Genomic DNA, 20927 nt, shown 5'->3' on the forward strand with positions numbered 1-20927 from the left:
CATATATTGCATATGATTGTTGAGCAGGATGTCCCCAGCCTGTAAAAGGTGAGACCCCAGACCAAATCTCTCTCGGCCGCCTCAGTTTCTCCTTTGTTTTTTAAATGCATCTAACAAAATTCACACACTGTCTCCTCTGTTGTGCGTCACTGTAGGTGAGTGAGATGTTTTTAGAGAGAATCAAAGCTCACTGATGAAATGTAAAATATCCTGCACTCTTTACATACTTCTTTATACTGTTTCACAACAATATTCAAGACATGTTTCTTGTGAATATGCATCAGTTAAACATCTTGCTCCTGGTTTGTTCACCCTACTGGTTTTTAATTAATATTTTAGCACAGAACTGCGACTACACCCCCTGAATGAAACAATGTCACCGATGCTGAAGAGAACAAATGAGATCCAGTAAATGTTGTTTTAATTCCAGTTGATTTTAATTATCAAATGTACACCATCTCAGGGTTTAATTTCACATTAAAACACCCATTCCCTAATGAATACAAAATGAGAAGTTCTTTTACCCCCCCTACAAAAGTCCTCTCATCCCTTAAGTATCAAAAGTAGCAATGATTAGGCAACAACATCCAGGTAAGACAAAGAGAGATTCATCCAGGTTTCTACAGGATTTACACAAAAAACACAAATCTGACCTTTAATTTTACAGCTCAGGTTGTTTTTTTTAATGTTTCATTACAGGATTTTATGGAGTAACAGTCTGTGTTTTTAAATTGTACTGTCGCTGGTCGTCCAGCATCCCTACAGGAGTGATTTCTACTCCGACCTGAAGCAGATCAGAGCTGAGCCGCAGAGTTAAAAGTCAGATCTGTTCAAGTGAAAATGCAGCTGACAGAACAACAGGAAACAGCGACGAACCCAAAACTCTAGCACACATTTAAGTAGTCTGTCGTACAGTGCAGGAACCAGTAGTGTGAAGGCAGCTTTAAAGGGACAGTTCACCCCGAAATCAACACTAGATTATGTTCCTCTTATCTGTGGTGAGTGGAGTCTTAGAGATATCAGCTCTAGAGATAAATGTATCGAATATAATGGGATATAAATTAATTTGGCTGTTCCATGAGTGGATGACCACTTTCTTCTTAGCGGTGATGCAGAAAGAAAATGTGGATTATTTTGAGTAACCAGGTCATAATTTGGCACTTCAATCTCGATGGATAAACAGAAGTACAGATCAGAAGAGGTAAATGTGTATTTGGATATTGTGGTGAACTGTCCCTTTAACAGTCATTAATTGGTTATGGCAACATTATTTTCTCATGGGACTCTGGGAGCTAAGTTTCAATAGCAAGAAATCAATAAACATCAGTAGTCGCGTACAGTTTGACACTTCCTGTCAGAGCGAGTCTTTAAAGAGACATTCGGACATTAAACCAAATACAGACGGTTCCAGTTTTCTGCGTTACATTGAGATGTTTCGGCATTTTCATACAAAGCACTTTATCATTTTGTTGAGTAAAGTTCTGTACAGATTTGTGTAGAATTGGCTGGTTCCCTGCAGCAGCTGACTGATCAGAGAAGACTCACCTCGTCTCTCTGGAACATAATAAAACCGCTAAGAAACCTCACAGACCTCCACGTGAAATGTGTCTCTAAATCTTTTTTATTTTGTTTCTGATCTTTAAGTGACCTGAAGCAAAGTGCTGTGTAATCCAGTTGTTTTTTTTCCTTTACATATGCATTTAAAAATGTGTCGTCTCTGTCCAAATCTAGTTTTAACATCTTGGAAACGTGCAGAGGCAACCAGCCATCTTTAATTTACCAATCAAGTATAAAAACTATCGTCAAGTGCAAAAATTTGTCAGTTGATAATTTCAGGGCAGCAAAAAAATCAACATTAGATTAGATTAGATAATTGTTTCTTTTAGCCATTTTATGTACAGCTCCAGCTTTAGGAAAGATATCGGCATCTACCACTTTTTTTTTGTTTGTTTTACCATTTAGCCTCCCTGATGTTTCAAAATCTGACTTTTCTCCTTTTTGGCAGATTGAAAACCATTAAAAGTTAATTCGATTGTGTCGGGGTAGAAAATCCTTGGACATCTGATTTTAAACACATGATTAGCACACAGAGCTTTGTTAAGCAACTTGTTCATTGGACAGTTATTTGCAGTGCAGCTAATGAGTCCGCTCAAACGGGGATGCAAAATGGTGCGGGAGGAGTAACGAGGGTGCATCACGGGACGGTGACTTGGAAGGGGGAGCCGGGGATGTGGTCCTCGCCCCACTTGACCACCAGGATGTAGCTGCCCCGCTCCTTCAGCAGGTAGCTAACGTTGTACTGCAGGTTGCCCATGTGTTTGACCAGAACCTCCTCACAGGGGATCTGCGGGCCGTGCACTCCCACCAGGAGCATATTCTTACCTGGAGACAGGAGGGGAAGACAACGGTGGGTTAATTACCCCAACATCAGTGTTAAAAGTGTTAAAGGATATATTTCATTTTTATAGTTTCAGCCATCATAATAATATTAAAAAACACCTTTAAGATGGAGAACTGAAAACTGTCAACTAAGGGTTTGTACAAATTTTTCAAGGTCAAATTCAAGCACTTTTTAAGCACTTTTAAGGGTCATTTACAAAATTTTCCAGCACCTTATCGCTGGGGTAAAATACATATCTACAGTAATATATATACACTCATGATTATTTTTTCCACTTTTTTATCACAATTATGTACATTGTATTACGCTGTAAACATCTAAAATGATGTTTCATAATAGCAAAAACATTAGAAATTAAAGGAGAACACAAAGTTTTATCCAAAAAAACGGCTACTTGCCGTTCTTCAGAGACCTGAGAGCACCCTGTAATTTTCATTTTTGACATAAACTTTTATAAGCTGTTCGCTTATTCATCAAAGTTTAATACTGAACATGTCATCAGTCCAAATTGCATCAAATTCACCTTCTTCTCAGCCGTCCTTCTCTATTGCTACCAGGCTGCATGTGTGATGATACACACACACACACACACTGATTTTATTTCTCCTTGTAATAATAAAACTATTCAGTCTGATCCCAATGTTGCCAAGACACAGAGTTATAATGTCAAGCACTTTCAAGCACTTAAACTAAAATCCAAGCACTTTTCAGACCTTGAAAACACAACATTAAAATTCAAGCACTTTCAAGGATTTCAAGCACCCGTACGAACCCTGCAACTACAGGCTGCAACTAATAATTATTTTGTCAATTAATCGGATTATTTTCTAAATTAATTGGTTAGTTGTTTGGTCAGTAAATCATCGATCATTGTTTCCCAAAGCCTGAGATGACGTCGCTTAAATGTCTCGTTTTGTCCACGACACAGAGGAGGAAAGAAATAAGAAAACATTCATATTTTTGCAGCAGATATCTGACGGTTTTCTTCTTTCCTTGACAAATTACTCAAGCCAATTATTGGGGAATTATCAAAATAGTTTGCTAATGTTTGCTTAACTTAATATACAACTAATCTATTAATCGTTGCAGCTCTACAATCAAGTACAGAGTGCTGCTTTTGAATGACTGAAAAAGTAATTATTTGGTACAGAATCTGATTCAGTTTCAGAATAAATTCCTTCCTTTGAGAAATATCTTTTCAATAAAGCGTTTTATTTTATGAAACAAGGGAAGTCAAAGTTCTAAAATATAATCCAAGCTGTACAAGAACTCAGAGTGAACAAAATAATCTAATATTATGATAATAAATTGTATCTATCTGATGGAGGTGGAGCCACATTTATCTGACTGAAGAACAGGTGAACACGGTTGGTCGAAAAGCACGTTTTGGGCTCGTACAGCATCATCACGTCCTTACCGGCTTTGCTGCAGTCGACGGTGAAGCTGCTCTTCTGGCCCACGAAGGCCTTGCTGAGCCCGGTGCCGCGGCTCACCACCTTGCTGGCATCGGAGTCGGCCGACCTGGGCATGGCGCTCTGCGTGAAGCTGCTGCTGGACGCTCTTACTGCCGGATCCACCGTCAGGGTCGACATTTCGCTGGCGTTGGTCACATTGACCAGACGAGGACCTGAGAGAGAAACAGACAAAACTTTTTAGACCTTATTGTAGAAGTTTATACATCTTTAACAACACTCCACAGAGCAGGAGAGGAAACGATGTGCCCTATTTTTCCAGATTTCAAGATTTAACAAGCCAAACTGAACCTACATGATTTTATGGAATATGGTCTTATGTCAGTAGCTAAATAAGAGAAGTTGCTTTCAACAGCATGTCAGCGTTTCTTAAGAAGACAGGCTATTATTTTAAAGTCACTCTTTAATTCACTGTTGTTAAAACGGATGTTTTAGATCTGTTCTGCTTTAAAACTACAATGGAGCCAGTAGAAATATAAACACCAAACAACATAACAGAGCCATGAATGCTTTACTAACACCTGACTCCTTGTGTACCTGTGACTTTGGCCTTGAAGGGACTTCCACTGATGTGGTTCGGTCCTCCGTATTTGATGCTGATCAGGTAGTTTCCAGGTGCCATGGGAGTGTACTGCACCTTGTAGCCCTCTGGAACCTCCTGGCAGTCCATCTTTACCTTGGACGGACCCTCGATGGTCACGGCCAAGGACCCGGGGCCCGCCTTAGTGTTGTTGATGATGAACTCTGACTGGGTACCTGAAAGATAACAGCACTTTGTGTTGTGGTCCATTTTTGAATTAAATAAGAATGCATAAGGAGACCTTTAATAGAATTAAATTAGTTTTGTTTTAATAAACAGCAGTAAAGAAGTAATGAGTCAGGTGAACAGACGGACAGGTGACCCACCTGTCGTTCCTCTCTCCAGTCCAGCTCCGTACGCTGAGACCAGGCCAGGCTCTCCGGTCTGTCCTGGTTCCCCGACTCGGACCTGGAAAGGACTTCCAGGGATGTGAGAGCCGTTGAACTTGACGTCGATGTAGTGGATACCGTTCTCCCTCGGGATGAACCGGACGGCGTACTTGTCTGGAGGACAGAAGAGTTTGGTTACTAACAAAAAAAGTTTTCTCTTTTCTTTTTTTGCAGATTTTTGTGGCTTCTTCAGACGTCTGTTAGCTGCAATGTGCTGCCTTGAAAACACACACAGACCTTTCTCCAGCTCAGTGACGACACACTCCTCCAGAGCTCCAGACGGGCTGTGGACTTTGGCAGCCATCTTGCCCTGCGCTCCGTTCAGGCGCACCGCAAAGGATGCTGGGTGATTCACCTTCAGACCAGACTCCTAACGAGGTCGGACACACACGTTTAATGCAGAGGACGGGGACGGACAACGAGGAGGGAAACTCAGACACACAAACACGCTTCAAGTAGTAGACCGAAGGTGCTAGAAACTAAACACTATGTTCCCGTTCACAGTTTCTACTCTATTCTATTATTTCTCTCTTCTATTTCTACCATTTGTCTCCATGTTTTTAATCAACTGTCTTCCAACTCTTACCTGAGCTCCTGTTGGTGCAGCTCCAGCAGACAGAGGCCGATGACCACAGTGTTAAAAAGCAGTCAGACACATTGACACTGAACTACAGTCTTACAGTGTTACAGTACAGTCTTTAAGGGAGTAATCAATAAATCCAACATGGCTAACAAGATTTTAGACCAAATAAAAAGGTACACCAACAGTTCTGGTAAGGAAGATTGTGTATTAGTGCCCTCTGGTGGATTAACTACGCAATGAAAACACTGTTTCTAAATGTTGACATAAATACTGACGTCTTGTTGCTTTTAATTTGGCTTGTAACGAGTACCGATACTTCTGAGACGCAGTATATAGAGAGACAAAGCCTCCATGGGACCTTATTTAGAATTTAAATAACAGTAATGATATATTACGATAAAGTAAATGTAAATTAATTGAGTAAACTTTGTTTACGACAGCTGGTTAGAAAATCTTTTGGGTCGGATCAGGATACTTTGTCACGCTGATGACAAAGATGTTTCCTTTTCATATCGTCCAACTCTAAACCATTGTTATAATCGATGACTGTACTATAAGACTCAGACTTCACGAATACACGAGGGCGTTGCAGACTGAACAGAGCAGAAGTTCGTCTACAGCTACAGACGAAACTACAAACTAAAGTCTCTAAAAGGACAGCGCGAGCTCTGCTGTGACCCGCCTCCGTCTGCTGTAACTAGGCAACCAGGGAGCTGACGATGCTGGTGGTGATGATGATGATGAAGATGATGGTGCTGTTAAAAGCCTTTAAATGAAACACAAGAGAAACACCGGCAGTTCCACACCAGACAGAAGAGGGATGACCAGAGCCAGGCAAAACAGTCCGAACAGAAGTGTTTGACTGAAGGACATCAGACCGTATGATGATGTTGGATCGTTGTTTTTTTAATTTGGTTTGTGAAGCTGATGATTTATCCAACAGAAACATTATGGAGTCCAAAATGGAAACGCTACAAACAATTGGTCAATTAATCTTAAATCAATCTTTGACAACTTTGATAATTAATTGTTGAGTCACTGTTTGGTTCCAGCTCTTCTGTTTATTGAAAGGTGTTTTTGATTTGGTTGAATAAAACAGCATTTGAAGACATGAGAATAATCAATTAAATGATGATAAAAATATCCGTTCATCCTTAAGAACGTGTCCAAAAGTAATGACTGAATGATTTCCAGTTTCGACTCTCCATGATGTTTCCTTTTTCACTTCTCTCGGGCACCAAGACTCAACTTCACTCAGAAACTGTGTGTTTGCCTGGCTGTGGTCACATCCATGAGAGGCCAGTTGCATAAAGAAAATTTAAATTAAAAAAGTAAAACTGTAACCTGTTCTGTAAGCTGTATCTGACAACTGCAACGGTTCGACTGATATGAGCTATTAAAGGCTGGCTGGCATAAGAGCTTCAATTAGCTGCCAGATATTTGTCTGTTTTGTGTTTTTTAGAGCACTTAATAATTAATTCTTAAGTTATTATTAGTTATCAAGCAAAAATTACAAACATGACTTCTTTCCAGCTTCTTAAATGTGAGAAATTGAGAAAGCCATTTTTTAAAACTTCTTCCTCTTGTCCCGTGGTCGCGTTTCCCTTAAACTCTCGGCTACACTGATCCTCACGACAACAGGAGGTACAGCTTTGCTTGTCCGTATCCGTACATTTTCAGAAAACGTGCAGAAATTTAGTATGTATATTTAGTATCTAACATGGAGCATAAATGAGCTTCAACTTGCAGCCCTCGTCAGTATTGAGCCAGACGTTCAAATTCTTGAATAATCTAAGTGTTTTCAAAAGTATCGTCTTCTTGCAGGAGTTGAAAAGACTCTGAAAACAAGTGTTGATTATCATTAATTCACTCAACACTTGAATGTTCGATGTTGAGTTTAAAAACATTATGGTTTGGTGTGTTGCTAGTTTTGAGATTCAGTCAGGTTCATTTCGAAGCAGCAGCAGTTAGAAACTTGTCTGAAATCTTAATAAATGTAAAGAATCTAAATGAACAGTGATCTGTGTTCGGACAGAAACCCAAACCAGTCGAACCATCACGCACAGCTCATCTGTTCTGCACAACAGTGAAAATCTATCTTTGCTTCCTAACGTCACATTTTTATGCAACTGTGCCCCAGAGCCCTTGAGCAAGGCAGGGCGGGCTGGGTGTGGAGGTGTCTCCTCATGCCTCACCTGAAGGCCGGTAACAGTGAGGCGTCGAGCGTCGTTCGCTGGTGCAACAACGGGAACAAGGTAGGGGCTGTCAGGTATGTGCTGGTCGTTGAACTTCACCGAAATCTCGTAATCACCTGCAGACGAGGAGGCGAGGATGTAACTCAGAGTCAAGGAGACGCATCAGTGATCATCATCAGGGTTAAGAGTGTGTGTGTGTGTCTCTACCAGGCTCCTGAGCGATGTACGAGACGCCACAGGATCCGTCTTTGCGGTCGTCGAAGGAGATCTCGGCCCTGCTGGGTCCTTCCACGGCGATGGCCAGACCACCGGCGCCGGCCTCCCTCGTCCAGATACTGAACTCAGCTGGTTGAAGAGAGAAGGTTTAACTCTAAATCACCAGGATGTAACATCATTTATAACAGAACTTTGTGTTACAGATCATCAGCTACTTGATGATTTGTCCTTGTAGCTGACATGAAGGTTATAAACTCAGTGTAAAGTCTGTGTGTGTGTTTGTGTACCTGGCTCTCCCGCCTGTGCTCCCTCCAGTCCTGGACCTCCTGCCCTCACCTTGGCGGCTCCGCCCTCTCCAAGCGGGCCCACGGTGAACTGGAAGGGGCTGCCCGGCACGTGCACGCCCCTGTACCTCACACTCACGCTGTGCACGCCCATCTCCGTGGGCACGAAGCGCACACAGTAGGTGTCTTTACCTGCAGGGACCAGCTCGGCAGGCTGCTTGGATCCAGAGGGGGAGGTGACCTCAGCCGTGACGTCCTGCATGTCGATCGCTGCAAAGACAGTTTTATTTGTTTTTTGTGTATTTGTTGACTTCGGTGGATCAGAGGCGTAACTGTCCCCCCGACTCTCACACAGATGGTGAGGTGGATAATCGGTGCAAGATTCCCGTCTTTAAAAAAGCTACAACTACTAGAATGGTTTCAATTGTTGTTTAACTGTTTTGTGTATTAATTAGATGTTTTATTTGAAGTCAGACACTCACACATGCAGCTGTAACCTAATACACTTTGCTAACCCCATCACTTCTTTTTCTGTAGGACTCTAACACGCACCCTCCACCCTGGCACCGCCAACTGAGCAGCGGGCATCAACGACCCAAACACCCCTCGCTGCCCTCGACCCTCCCGTAAGCACCAGGCCAGAGAGGCCGGAGATGAGTCGGACGTGCCCAGGGGAGGTCCTCTGATCCTGGGCAACAGAAGAGGAACGAGACCCTCGACCAGACCACCAGATGGAGCAGTAGGAGCGAAAGGAGGTGTGAGATAGGAGCTGCCGAGACAAGATCAGTAGGAACCAGGTCACTGGAGGAGGAAGAGGAGGAGAAAGGAGAGGAGGACACAAGGAGAGGAAGTGGGAAGAGGAGGAGGAGGAGGAGAGGAATGAACGGAGACAGGGACAAAAGGCAGAGGAGGAGAAAATAAAGAGAAGCTGAGGAATAAAAGAGAGAGAGGAGGAGACAGAGGACTGGGAAGAAAGAAAGAAACAGGAATACAGACAAAAAAAGAGAGATTAGAAATAAATGAGCCAAGAAAAAGAAGGCAAGGTGAGACAAAGGGACGGGCGGAAAATGAAAGAGAGAGAGAGACGGGAAAGATTAAGAGATTAAGTAAGGAAAAAAGTCAAAGATCACACTGACTGTAGTCAGTACAGGGCAGAAGCAAGAAACAACAGTCAGAAAATACAGAAATGTCAGTATTTCAGTCAGGAAACAGTTTTAGAAAGCAGGAGGAGCTCTGATGGTGCAGGACGATCAGGGTCCAAACGTTGTCTCCAGATTGAAGCCCACTTTGTGGAACATCGAGGCTTCACAACTTCAGAACCGGCTCACTTTTTCCTAAAGACGTTTTTCATCCACGTACACACACTGCTATCACTGCAGACAGCTGATCAGACGAGCCTTCAGATTAGCATTGTAAGAAAGCTTGTGTGTGTGTGTGTGTGTGTGTGTGTGTGTGTGTGTGTGTGTGTGTGTGTACCTGGTATCTTCAGACTGAGGTCACACACACTCCCCACGCTGGCAACAGACGCCGCCCTCTGTCGTCGGGTGATGCTCTCTCGGATTCGACCCTCTCCAGTCACCCGCACTGTGAACGGACTTCCTGTTGACACACACACACACACCTCAAATTATTTGTCTGAAAACACACAAACACACACTCCTCCCTCATTAAATAACTGTGTGTATGAATATGATGTTGTGTGTTTGAAAATCATATCTATTTTTTTACCTGGGACGTGTTCCTCAGCGAAGCGGATTGAGACGATGTAGTTTCCTGGTTCAGTGGGACAGTAGATGACTCTACACGTCCCGTCCTCAACATCTTCTGTCTGGATGTCCACCTTACTGGGACCTTCGATGGCGAGAGCCAGGCCGCCATAACCTGCACACACACAGATATATAGTTCATATTATTATCTGAAATACTATTGTTCGACTGGGAACATTTGTGTGAATGTCCTCTCAAGTCTGAACAACAACTTGGAAAGTCTGGGAATTAAACACAGCTGTTGAGTTTGAAGATCTGCACACTGACCGGCCTCCCGCGTGTCGACCACGAAGCTGGAGTTGTTGAAGGTGGTTCCCTGGACGAGGCCGTCGCCGTGAGCCTTGACTAGGCTGGCGTCTCCGATCTCAGACTGGACGACCATGATGGTGATGGGACTGTTGGGGACATGACGGCCGTTCTTCAGGATGCTGACCTTGTGTTCGCCCACCTCCCGCGGGATGAAGGAGATACCTGAGAGGAGGAAGAGGGAGGGAGGGGGTGAGAAGAGGTAGAGATACTGACAGTTGCCTGAAGAGATGAAGGGAAGGCAAGGATGAAAAGAGTGACAGAGTGTGTCTTTATTCGTGTGTGTTACCGATGTGGTTGTTGGCCATCCTCTTCAGCAGGCAGGGCTCGTCGCGGCCGGATGGCGCCTGGATGCTGGCGGTCAGCAGGCTCAGATCCGTCTCGTTGATGTCCAGAGAGAAATCTGCTGCAGAGCCCAGTTTGACCTGAGAGCGGCGCTGGTTGTCCTCTGAAACACACGAAAAAAACAACACACGAAGGTAAGACGGGACATCACAGACGCATTAAGTCTGTAAAATCCACCTTTTGACCAATATCTAACTTCAGCTGCATGTGCTGATATTTATCACACCGATCAAATCATTCTAAAATGTAGAGAATCAGAACTAACTGGAGAGAATCACTCGGCTTCACCTGCTGAGTCTGACAGATCCTGATGCGTCTCCTGTTGTGATCAACTTAGTGAGCAGATGAAGGTTAAAGCTGCTGTCATTCATTAAATATGTGGCCATTGCTGTGAGAACTGAAGCCTCAGTTTTTTCTCACCCTTACAACTTTAATTCTAAAGTATATTTCTGAAAAATATGTTAGGGGGAGTAATAATCCAAAACCAGCTGCTACAGCATTTATTTAAGCCGTTTGCAGAGATGTTGTAACTTTTTGGTTGCCGTTTATTTGATATTTCAGGCGTAATCTGCTGAAGCCTGAACCTTTTTAGTCAATCAAATGTTTTATTATTGTTTTCTACTGTTTTATATTATTCTATGCAATTATACTTTATTGTTTGACAGACTGATATAAATTGCAGTGATCCACATTGAATGAAAATAAGTTTGAAAGACAGAATGAGAATAAAGATTCTTTATTAATGATTTGTCTTTGGGTTTATTAATCATCAATAATGTTTCTTTGAGTGTCTCACCGGTGATCTTGGCGGTGAACGGGCTGCCGGCGATGTGATCGCTGTTGTATTTGACCAGAATGTTGTAATCTCCGGGCAGCGTCGGCAGGTAGGTGACGCTGCACGTCCCGTCCTTGTTGTCCACGCAGCTGATCTCTGCTTTGGATGGACCCTCGATGGCCAAGTCCAGACCCCCTGGACAGACAGACAGATGGACAGGGTGCATTTAAATCAGGATGTTTTCACGGATTTACTAAAATAAAACTCCTGTTCACTGTCGCCTCAGCTTCTACTGCTGTCAGACGACCAGCTCTGCTCCTCCTCCTGCAGCTGACGTACCTTCAGAGGCGTCATCTGTGAAGACGGTGAACGACGCCATCTTGTTGGCGACGCCGTAGCTCAGACCAGGACCGTAGGCTGTGACACTGGGACTACTGGCGTGGTTCACATAGAACTGGAGAGGAGACTCTGCAACACAAACACACAATATCAGTACAACAGAAACATTAAACTCCATATTTCATTCTCACTGTGACTTCAGTGTCCAAACATCCTGAGAGCAGGTCGGCGCCTCAGAGGCTGCAGTTCTCGCTCTGGACACCAGGTGTCCCCCTTTCACCTAATTCGGTTCACAAGTCAGTGTGTGTGTGTGTGTTGTGTGCTGACCTGGGATGTGTGTGCCGTTGTACTTGATGTGCATCTCGTGCAGGCCGGCCTCAGTAGGAGAGTACTGCACTGTGACCGTCCCGTCCAGGTTGTCTGTGATCAGCGGCTGAGCTGATTTACCTGAAGGCATCAGCACCTCACCTGAGAGAGTCGGAGAGACGGAGACAGATGTTCGCAGTGTTCGTATACTTCCATTTGACTTTTCTGTTATTTATTCATGTATTATTAGATTGATTAATGTTTTGTTTAGTGTATGCTTTGAAGGCAAAGACAAACAAAGACTATCTACTACTTATTTCAAAAAAAAAGGAAGAAAGGACATTTTTGATCTGTGACCTACATTTTGACTTGAGTTCTTACATTCTTCAGAGTTATATAGCTGGTTTCAGCTGAGGCTTTATTGTAAATGAGCACAGAAAGTTTAGATTCACAGAGCTGCTCCTCTTCCTGGAATGATTCAAAGCTTCATAACCCCTCCCCTCTCCTTTCTTCCTGCTCTTTTTTTTTTTATATATATGTTTTTTTGGCCTTTTACGGCTTTATTGATAGAACAGCTGAAGATATGACAGGAAACAGGGAGAGAGAGGGGGGAAGTGACGCGCAGCCTTGGCACTTGGCGCGCTCTACCAACTGAGCTAAACGGCTTCTCTTCCTCTTCCCTCTTCCTGCTCTCTTGTTCACACATTTCTTTGTTGCCTCCCCTTCAGGTCTACAGTTGACGTTGGGTGTAACCAGCATATGTTGCAGTTCAGGTGCTGACAGGCTGCATTCCCTGCAGACACACATGCTGCTTGGATCAGAGCTCAAACCAGTTCAGGCTCGAAGGAAACTCAGGAAACTCAAGACAGGTGTTGCCACTGAGCGGTAAAATGTCTCACAAAGGATTTCAGCTGGACCTGAAAACGTTCCGTTGTTCGCTCTGTCTGGATCTACTGAGGGATCCGGTGACGACCGCCTGCGGACACAGCTTCTGCATGAGCTGTATTCAAAGCTTCTGGGATGAAGAGGATGAGAAGAAAACCTACAGCTGCCCTCAGTGTGGGCAGACTTTCACAACCAGGCCTGTCCTGAAGAGAAGCACCATGTTAGCAGCTTTAGCGGTGGAGCTGAAGAAGATCGGACTCAAAGCTGCTCCCGCTGATCATGGCAATGCTGGACCTGAAGGTGTGGCCTGTGATTTCTGCACTGGGAGGAAACTGAGAGCCGTTAAGTCCTGTCTGGTCTGTCTGGTCTCTTACTGTGAGAAACACCTCCAGCCTCATTATGAATCTTCTGCTTTTGGGGAACACAAGCTGGTGGAGCCCTCCAAGAAGCTCCCGGAGAACATCTGCCCTCGTCACGATGAGGTGATGACGATGTTCTGCCGTTCTGATCGGCAGTGTATCTGTTACCTCTGCTCTAACGAAGAACATAAAGGCCACGACACAGTGACAGCTGCAGCAGAGAGGACTGAGAGGCAGAGAGAGCTGGAGGGGAGTCGACAAAACATCCAGCAGAGAATGCAGGACAGAGAGAAAGATCTGAAGGTGCTTCAACAGGAGGTGGAGGCCATCAATCATTCTGCTGATGAAGCAGTGGAGCACAGTGAGAGGATCTACGCCGAGCTGATCAGTCTCATGGAGAAAAGACGCTCTGAAGTGAAGCAGCAGGTCAGATCCCAGCAGGAAACTGAAGTGAGTCGAGTCAAAGAGCTTCAGGAGAAGCTGGAGCAGGAGATTGCCGAGCTGAAGAGGAAAGACGCTGAGCTGAAGAAGCTCTCACACACAGAGGATCACACCCAGTTTCTACACAACTACCCCTCACTGTCAGCACTCAGTGAGTCTACACACTCATATCTAAATATCCGTCATCTGAGGTACTTTGAGGATGTGACGGCGGTTGTGTCAGAGGTCACAGACAAACTACAGGACGTCCTGAGAGAGATGAGGAGAAAAATCTCACTGACAGTGACTGAAGTGGATGTTCTGCTGCCGCAACCGGAGCCAAAGACCAGAGCCGGATTCTTAAAATATGCACGTGAACCAACCCTGGATCCAAACACTGCACACAGATATCTGTTATTATCTGAAGGGGACAGAAAAGCAACATACATGAGTCAACGACAGTCTTATCCTGATCACCCAGACAGATTCACTGAATGCGGGGATCAGGTTCTGAGCCGAGAGAGTCTGACTGGACGTTGTTACTGGGAGGTGGAGAGGAGAGGAGGAGGAATCGGCGTCGCAGTCGCATACAAGAATATCAGCCGAGCAGGAAGCTTAAAAGAATGTGGATTTGGACACAATGACAAATCGTGGGCGCTGTATTTTGACCAAAACAGTTGTCATTACTATTACAACGACATCACAACGTCCTTCTCAGGTCCTCAGCCCTCCAGAGTTGGAGTGTACCTGGATCACGCTGCAGGTATTCTGTCTTCCTACAACATCTCTGAAACCACGACTCTCCTCCACAGAGTCCAGACCACATTCACTCAGCCTCTCTATGCTGGACTCGATCTCTATTATGCCGGAGTCACTGCTGAGTTCTGTAAACTCACGTAGACAGAAGTGATTTAAACGCACGGTATGTCATTTTTGCCTCGAGCGGTCTCTCAATCCAAACGAAGCAGAAGATGAAAGAAGACAGCAGCGTGGGCTCATGGGAGATTTTGTCTTCATTGTTTAACAACCGCCACTGCTGATTATATCAAAAATGTTCACAGATGGACAGTTTTATTCATTTTAAGGGGGTCTTCAGCATCCTATTAAGTATTTTATTCATATGTCACCTTTCAAACCTAAATTACAAAGTGCTTTATAAAACTGATAAGAGGTCACTGCAGAGATAGAAACTGGGAGAATGATAAGAATTAATCTGATCAACTTTGGATCTGAACAAGTTTTTCTGTGTCCCGACACACGAGACAAAACATGTTGTCTACAAAACTCAAAGTGATTTTCTTTATTGTAACTCAATATATTGATTTTCAAGAAGTTGAAAGGTGTTGTTCGTGTCTGCGTTTGTGTGGCTCCGTGTGTTGTTTCTTATTTTAATTACAATGTTCTGGTGGCATTTGTTATTTGCTTTGCTACATCCAAAACAATCAGCTCCTCACCGGTGATCTCTCCCTTCCTGAAGGCGAACGGTATCACCATGTCGAACGGTCTGAAGCCGCTTCCATTGACGCTGCTGCTGATTGGCTTGTAGTTGTCTGTCGTCACCTGGAGAAGACACACAGAGACGGGCAGACATTAACGCGCCTGTTCAACACTAAAAGCAACTTCCTGTCGGCCTCGGCGACCTGCAGAGGAAACATGCTGCTGCTGCTGCTGCTGCATCCCAGCTCCGCCCACACAGAGGCATCCTGGGAGATGTAGTGCGATGGAGCAGGAAGGAGGAGGAAGGAAAGGATGATGAGGTGATTCGGTGATGCAGCCGCAGCGATGAAGAGTGCACACCCGTAACCATAGCGACACCTTCTGAAACAGGTCTCACGGAACACCTGTTTTTTAAATTTTCATTTTTTCATTCGTGTTGTTGCGCTGTTAAATGTTTTTGCTGTGATCTCATTGGCCGAGACAAAAAGAGAAGCGATGACATGGAGGAGGCAAAGCGGTCGAGCGAGACAGAGAGAGAGAGAGAGAGGTCGAGTTTTTTAACCAGCGGCCATTCATCTGCAAGAGAGAGGAGCGGTGTGTGTATGTGTGTGTGTGTGTCTGTCTATCATGTTATTTTAAAGGGTAATTTCACCAAAACCTCAATCACAATGTGTCGCATTCAAATTAATGTGTGTATACAGGAGCATGTAAGCTTGTGTGTGTTATTTTAATAAGTGTGTGTGTTTGTTTGTTTGTACGTGTGTGTGTTTGTGTGTGTGTGTCCATTTGGGGGTACCCAGGGCTGGAAGCCAGCTCCGGGGGCTGCGGCCTGCTGCTGTGAAGACTTCTGCGCTTGCACCATGGGTACCTCATCAGTAGCCTGAAGACACGACAGTAAGGGTTAACGTCTGACCTCACACACACACACACACACACACACACACACACACAAACACACACACACACACACACACTGACATTCACACCACGGCCTTGTGGGTAAATCCTGTTCTGTCACCTGGGAACATGAATGAGGTCAACAGTTTATAGGCAACAAACTCAATCGACGACTCACACCTGCAGTTACTGATTTCATGGATTCTGTTCAAATCACTCAGCACTACAGATGAGTGGAAAACATGCATTTCGGGGTGAACTGTCCCTTTAAAGTGCAATTTATCCATCTCGACTGTGTTGGTCTGAGTTGTAGAGATGTTGTAGAGATGTCTGCCTTACAGTCAAGCTGTAATAAAGTTAAATTCAGTCACATCTCCGTCTGTCTCCATGTCTTGTGTTCATCTTACATGAACCCATTTTGGATCCCTCAGAGTGTAATAAACCCCAGATTTAACGCCATTCTGCATCCCTCCCTCACCATGACTTTGAAGGGACTGCGTGGGATGTTTTCCCCTCCGAAGCGGACGTAGATGACGTAGTTCCCGGGTGCCAGGGCGGTGTAGAAGATGTCGAAGGTGCCGTCCTCGTTCTCCAGCACCTCGGCCTCCACCTCGCTGCCGTCGGGCTGAACCACCACGCAGCTCACCTTCCCCTTCCCAGCACCCTTAGCGTTCACGACCAGGCTCAGCTCCTCGCCAATGGCCACCGTGGGACCCACACCTGGACCTGAGAGGAGGAGGACATGTTTGTTTTTCCCCAACCTCATTCTTTAAATCTTTTATAAATGTTTTGCATGTGTTTATGAGTCGTAACATACCGGTGACGGTGCACTTGCTGGCGTCTCCAGATGCCGAGGCGCGGACTCTATAAGGTGAGGCAGGGATGTCGTCACCGCCGTACTTTATGACGATGGTGTACCGGCCTGTGCGGTCGGGAATATAAGACACCCGGTATGTACCGTCCCCGTTGTCATGGATAGTGGCCTTCTTAGGTTTGCCATCCGGGTCCTGAAGTGGTAGAGGGAAGATGACGAAGGGAAATAAAGTTTAGGTGTGATGTCTTCTTTCGTTGTTGTGCATCATTGTGTGTGTGTGTGTGTTACTTACAGTGATGAGCACGCTCAGTTGGCCCTGGCCGGCGTCCTTGGCGTCGATGTTGAACTCTACAGGGAAGCTGGCAGGGACGCCGCTGGTTAGCCCGGGGCCGCTGGCTCGCACTTTACTGGCATCGTGAGTCGGCAGAACTCGAAACTTGAAGGGACTGAAGAGACCACAGACGCACTTAAAACAGATGTTTTTGGCTTTTAAATGCACATTACAGACTTAATATTTTACTCATAAAATCTCCCCCACTGTAGTTGGAATTTGAAAATAATAAAAAGGTCCAAGTAAAACAGAGAAAAAGCTCAGACTGCAAGAATCATTATACCACAATACAACAAAGAACTGTTGAGTCAATCATCGCTGTCTCAAAGGAGAAACAACAAAATATTCACTTTGCTTTCCCACAAATATTACAGATCTGGTTTTGTCTTTAAAAAGAAGATACTTCTGATGAACAGGGTACATTTGTTCAACTGATAGACATGAAACTTCCACAGCTGATTACTCAAATTAAGAAAATTACTTTTTGTTTGAGAAGTTGGATAAAAACATTGGATAAATCCAGTTTCAAAATTCTTGTTTCAGTTGGTTGAGTCAAAGCTTTTTAAAGGGAGACTTTTGGATCTCTTTTATCACTCCTTAAATCAGAAAATATTGTGATGAGCCATAAAAACGCTTAAAGGAAAAAATATGTGAATGAATCAGGTTAAATCTACATGTGTATTTTGGACATTTTCTTTCCACTAGTCTGAAAGAAGATGTGTTATGGAAGCAAATCTCAAAAATTGACCAGTGCACGAAAAAACCCTCATGTTTGCACTTCTACGCTGCGGTGCCGCTGTGTACCTGCGGGGGACGTCCTCCTCTGCATACTTGATGGCCACAGAGTACGGTCCTTCCTTGGACGGAGTGTAGGACACTGAGTGAGTCCCGTCCCCGTTGTCCGTCACCTCCACGGGCTCTGCGACGCCTTTGGGACCGGTGACAGCCACGGCCAGCGGGGCCACACCCGCCTTCCTGCAGTCCACCGTGAAGGATTGTGGGATGTTGGCCCTGACCCCTGAGCCCACGCCAGGACCAGACACTTTGACCTTACTGGAGTCCACCACGTCCTGCACTGGGACCTTAAATGGACTTCCTGGAAAGAGCAAGAAGAGGAAATGTTGGAGTTAGTCACAAAAACAATAGATATAAACAGAGACACTTTAAAGGACGGTCAATTAGAAGATTAACTAATGATGATCTCACCGGGGATGTGCTCTCCTCCGTACGTGATGTTGACGTCGTACAGGCCGGGGGTGAAGGGAACGTACTCCACGCTGCAGCTGCCATCTTTGTTGTCTTTGCAGGACATCTTTGACTCTGATGGACCCTCCACAGTGATGCCCAGACCCCCAATACCTGCCCCTCTGATAAAGGAACAACAAACCCAAAATCAGCCCGAGACTTTTAGGCTCATCGAACACTTTCTGCCCTTTTGTCACCAACAGTACCTGGTGATGATGTTGAAGTTGTTGGGCTTCTCAGTCAGTGCTTGCTGGAGCCCGGGGCCAGTAGCCACGACCCTGCTGGGGTCGCATCCCTCCGCCACGGAAACCCTGAACGGACTCTTAGGAACCGGTGTGTTGTCATACAGAACCTGGACGTTGTGGACGCCTGAAATACACGACAAGCAGCTGATGGATGTAGATGACAGTGAAGGAGTTCGGTAAAGCTTTTTGTTAAGTGTGTGTGTGTGTGTTACCGTTCTCGAATGGAGTGTACTCCACATTGTAGGTCCCGTCTGCGTTGTCCTTGACCAGACAGTCTGTCAGAGCTCCAGACGGGTTCCTGACCTCCGCCTTCACGTGGTCTCCTCCTCGCCGGTTCAGAGGACTGGCATCCACCGTGAAGTCTGTGGTGGCTTCTCTGAAAACAGCTGAAGGAGAGAAGAACGTTTGTTTAAAGGGGACACTCTTCAGTTAGTTGGCTTTTTGCTGTGTGATGTCATCTAGGTTACGTCGACTTGGGTTTGGAAACCACAGATTCATAACAAAAATCATACACTGCGGCTGGAAAGACAGCCCTTGAATAAAAGTGTGCCCTCTTTGAAACTGGTGCTACGTGACCAGAGAAAACAGAGTAAAAGGGGCTGTGGTATTCCCGTCTGCTCAAAAGGTAACAACATGCACTGCTTGAGGGTTGGAGGTAATACCACACATAAACAGTGTTGTTTTATTTTCCACACCAACAGAGCGACACACTGACTCAGATGGACCATACTGCACCTTTTCCCTCCACTCCGGGTCCAAACACTTTGATCTTGGAGGTGTCGACAGCAGGATCCACCATCACCTTAGCAGGGAAACCAGGGACGGCCTTGCCTCCGTACTTCAGCTGCAGAGTGTACATGCCAGAGGTGAGGGGGACGTAGGTCACCGTGTACGTCCCGTCTTTGTTGTCCACCACCTCGGTCTTGGCTTTGGCACCTGGAACAAACGGTACAGCTTCAGCATTTTTATCTAAGAACTGAAGATTGTTTGAATATCTAAAATTTGAGCCGTTATTTCAAAGTGGTTTGACTTTTTCGTATATTCAAATGATCTCTGAGATCATCAAGATCTGGCACGACTAAACAGCACATGTTTAACCACCTGTATACTCGTTTACGGTTGATAGTGTGGAAAGGTTTTTTGAATTAAAGCGGTGTCAGTGTTACCAGAGCCTGGTCTAGAGCCAGTCGGACTGGTCGGGGGGGAGTCTAGTGCGGCCTCCAGGCTGAGCTCTCCCGGTCCGGCCCGGGAACAGTCCACATTCACCACATTGGTCTCTCCAACCTGCACACACAACAAGCTGGATCAGACTTCATCCTAAACAATTCCTTACTAGGCGTCAAAGAAGAGATCGTTCTTGGGAGTAATCTTTAGCTTCAGCTCGCCTCCCTTTCCTCTCAGACCCTCACCTTGCCTCTTTTCAGGCCCGACCCAGACGCCACCACCTTAGAGGGGTCAAAGGGCATCTGGATATTGGCTTTAAATGGCGAGCCCGGGATGTGGACCTCCTCAAACAGGATGTTAACCAGGTAGTCTCCGGGCTCGGTGGGCAGGTAGGAGACGGAGCAGGTCCCGTCGCCGTTGTCCGAACACTCGATCTTGGCCTCGGTCGGCCCCTCCACCGTCAGCCCCAGACCTCCGGTGCCGGCGCCCTTTGTGTCGATGGTGAACTCTGCTGGGTTTCCAACCAAACCGCCTTTCAGACCAGGACCGAACGCCTTCACCTGGAGGAGAGACGATAATGGAGCCATGCAGGTGTTATTATTTTTACTATATTTTCAGTTTTCCTTTTATGACCAACTTGAAGATCAAGATGCTGATGGTACCTTGCTCGGGTCTGGGGGCAGCTGGGCTTCCACAGGGAAGGGGCTCCCAGGGACGGGGTGTCCATCGTAGGACACGTTGACAGAGTGAACACCCTCCTCTGTGGGGGTGTAACGAACCTTACTGATTCCTGCTTTACCAGCCTGAGGCTCCATTTTACAAGGTACCGCCCGCTGGCTGGGACTCAGCTACAAATAGACAAGCACACATGTTGATCTCAATTCAGATGATACTCTTACAAAGTCTAACAAAGTCAAAAACGAACTGATCCTTCGAACAAGCCGATAAAAATCCAAGTATAAAGATAAGAAATAAATACAGCATTCATTGACACTCACCACTGCCACCTCCAGGCGACCTTGACCTCCTGCTCCCTTGGTGTCCACCATAAACTGCTGCTCCTGATTGACCTCCACCCCTGAAGACATTCATCAATTTAACAATAAAGTGAAAATGATTCCAAGGGAGGCCTCAATAAATAGAGTTCACTTTCTCTGGTAGAAGTTTGCTTT

General features: G+C 45.3%; 2 protein-coding genes across 3 annotated transcripts in view; one reads left to right on the plus strand and one right to left on the minus strand.

The window, feature by feature from the left end:
• Positions 1 to 415: 415 nt before the first annotated feature.
• LOC115582856 (filamin-B-like) overlaps positions 416 to 20927 on the minus strand; it is a 68687-nt gene continuing 48175 nt past the window's right edge. The window contains exons 21-49 of one of the 2 annotated variants that reach the window (XM_030419077.1): positions 20754 to 20833; positions 20418 to 20603; positions 20001 to 20315; positions 19758 to 19875; positions 19327 to 19527; positions 18804 to 18977; positions 18553 to 18715; positions 18308 to 18468; positions 17906 to 18197; positions 17063 to 17216; positions 16774 to 16963; positions 16435 to 16682; positions 15856 to 15939; positions 15077 to 15182; positions 11980 to 12120; positions 11653 to 11781; positions 11335 to 11508; positions 10483 to 10641; positions 10155 to 10358; positions 9849 to 10001; positions 9597 to 9719; positions 8124 to 8390; positions 7828 to 7965; positions 7621 to 7736; positions 5080 to 5212; positions 4780 to 4956; positions 4411 to 4629; positions 3819 to 4028; positions 416 to 2382 (exon numbers count right to left, since the gene is read on the minus strand). In XM_030419077.1, the coding sequence (XP_030274937.1) occupies positions 2195 to 2382; positions 3819 to 4028; positions 4411 to 4629; positions 4780 to 4956; positions 5080 to 5212; positions 7621 to 7736; positions 7828 to 7965; positions 8124 to 8390; positions 9597 to 9719; positions 9849 to 10001; positions 10155 to 10358; positions 10483 to 10641; positions 11335 to 11508; positions 11653 to 11781; positions 11980 to 12120; positions 15077 to 15182; positions 15856 to 15939; positions 16435 to 16682; positions 16774 to 16963; positions 17063 to 17216; positions 17906 to 18197; positions 18308 to 18468; positions 18553 to 18715; positions 18804 to 18977; positions 19327 to 19527; positions 19758 to 19875; positions 20001 to 20315; positions 20418 to 20603; positions 20754 to 20833 (5003 nt within the window). In that variant the 3' untranslated portion in view covers positions 416 to 2194. The remainder of the gene's footprint in view (positions 2383 to 3818; positions 4029 to 4410; positions 4630 to 4779; positions 4957 to 5079; positions 5213 to 7620; positions 7737 to 7827; positions 7966 to 8123; positions 8391 to 9596; positions 9720 to 9848; positions 10002 to 10154; positions 10359 to 10482; positions 10642 to 11334; positions 11509 to 11652; positions 11782 to 11979; positions 12121 to 15076; positions 15183 to 15855; positions 15940 to 16434; positions 16683 to 16773; positions 16964 to 17062; positions 17217 to 17905; positions 18198 to 18307; positions 18469 to 18552; positions 18716 to 18803; positions 18978 to 19326; positions 19528 to 19757; positions 19876 to 20000; positions 20316 to 20417; positions 20604 to 20753; positions 20834 to 20927) is intronic. The other variant, XM_030419078.1, reaches the window with a different exon arrangement.
• Positions 12809 to 14701, plus strand: LOC115582865 (tripartite motif-containing protein 16-like). The gene has a single exon (XM_030419091.1). The coding sequence runs from the start codon at positions 12849 to 12851 to the stop codon at positions 14520 to 14522; it is 1674 nt and encodes a 557-aa protein (XP_030274951.1). The 5' UTR covers positions 12809 to 12848; the 3' UTR covers positions 14523 to 14701.

Source organism: Sparus aurata, chromosome 6 (assembly GCF_900880675.1).
Source record: "Sparus aurata chromosome 6, fSpaAur1.1, whole genome shotgun sequence".
Lineage (NCBI taxonomy): Eukaryota > Metazoa > Chordata > Actinopteri > Spariformes > Sparidae > Sparus > Sparus aurata.

Coding starts and splice junctions, on each gene's coding strand:
- LOC115582865 (XM_030419091.1), top strand. CDS start 12,849: ATGTCTCACAAAGGATTTCAGCTGGACCTGAAAACGTTCCGTTGTTCG.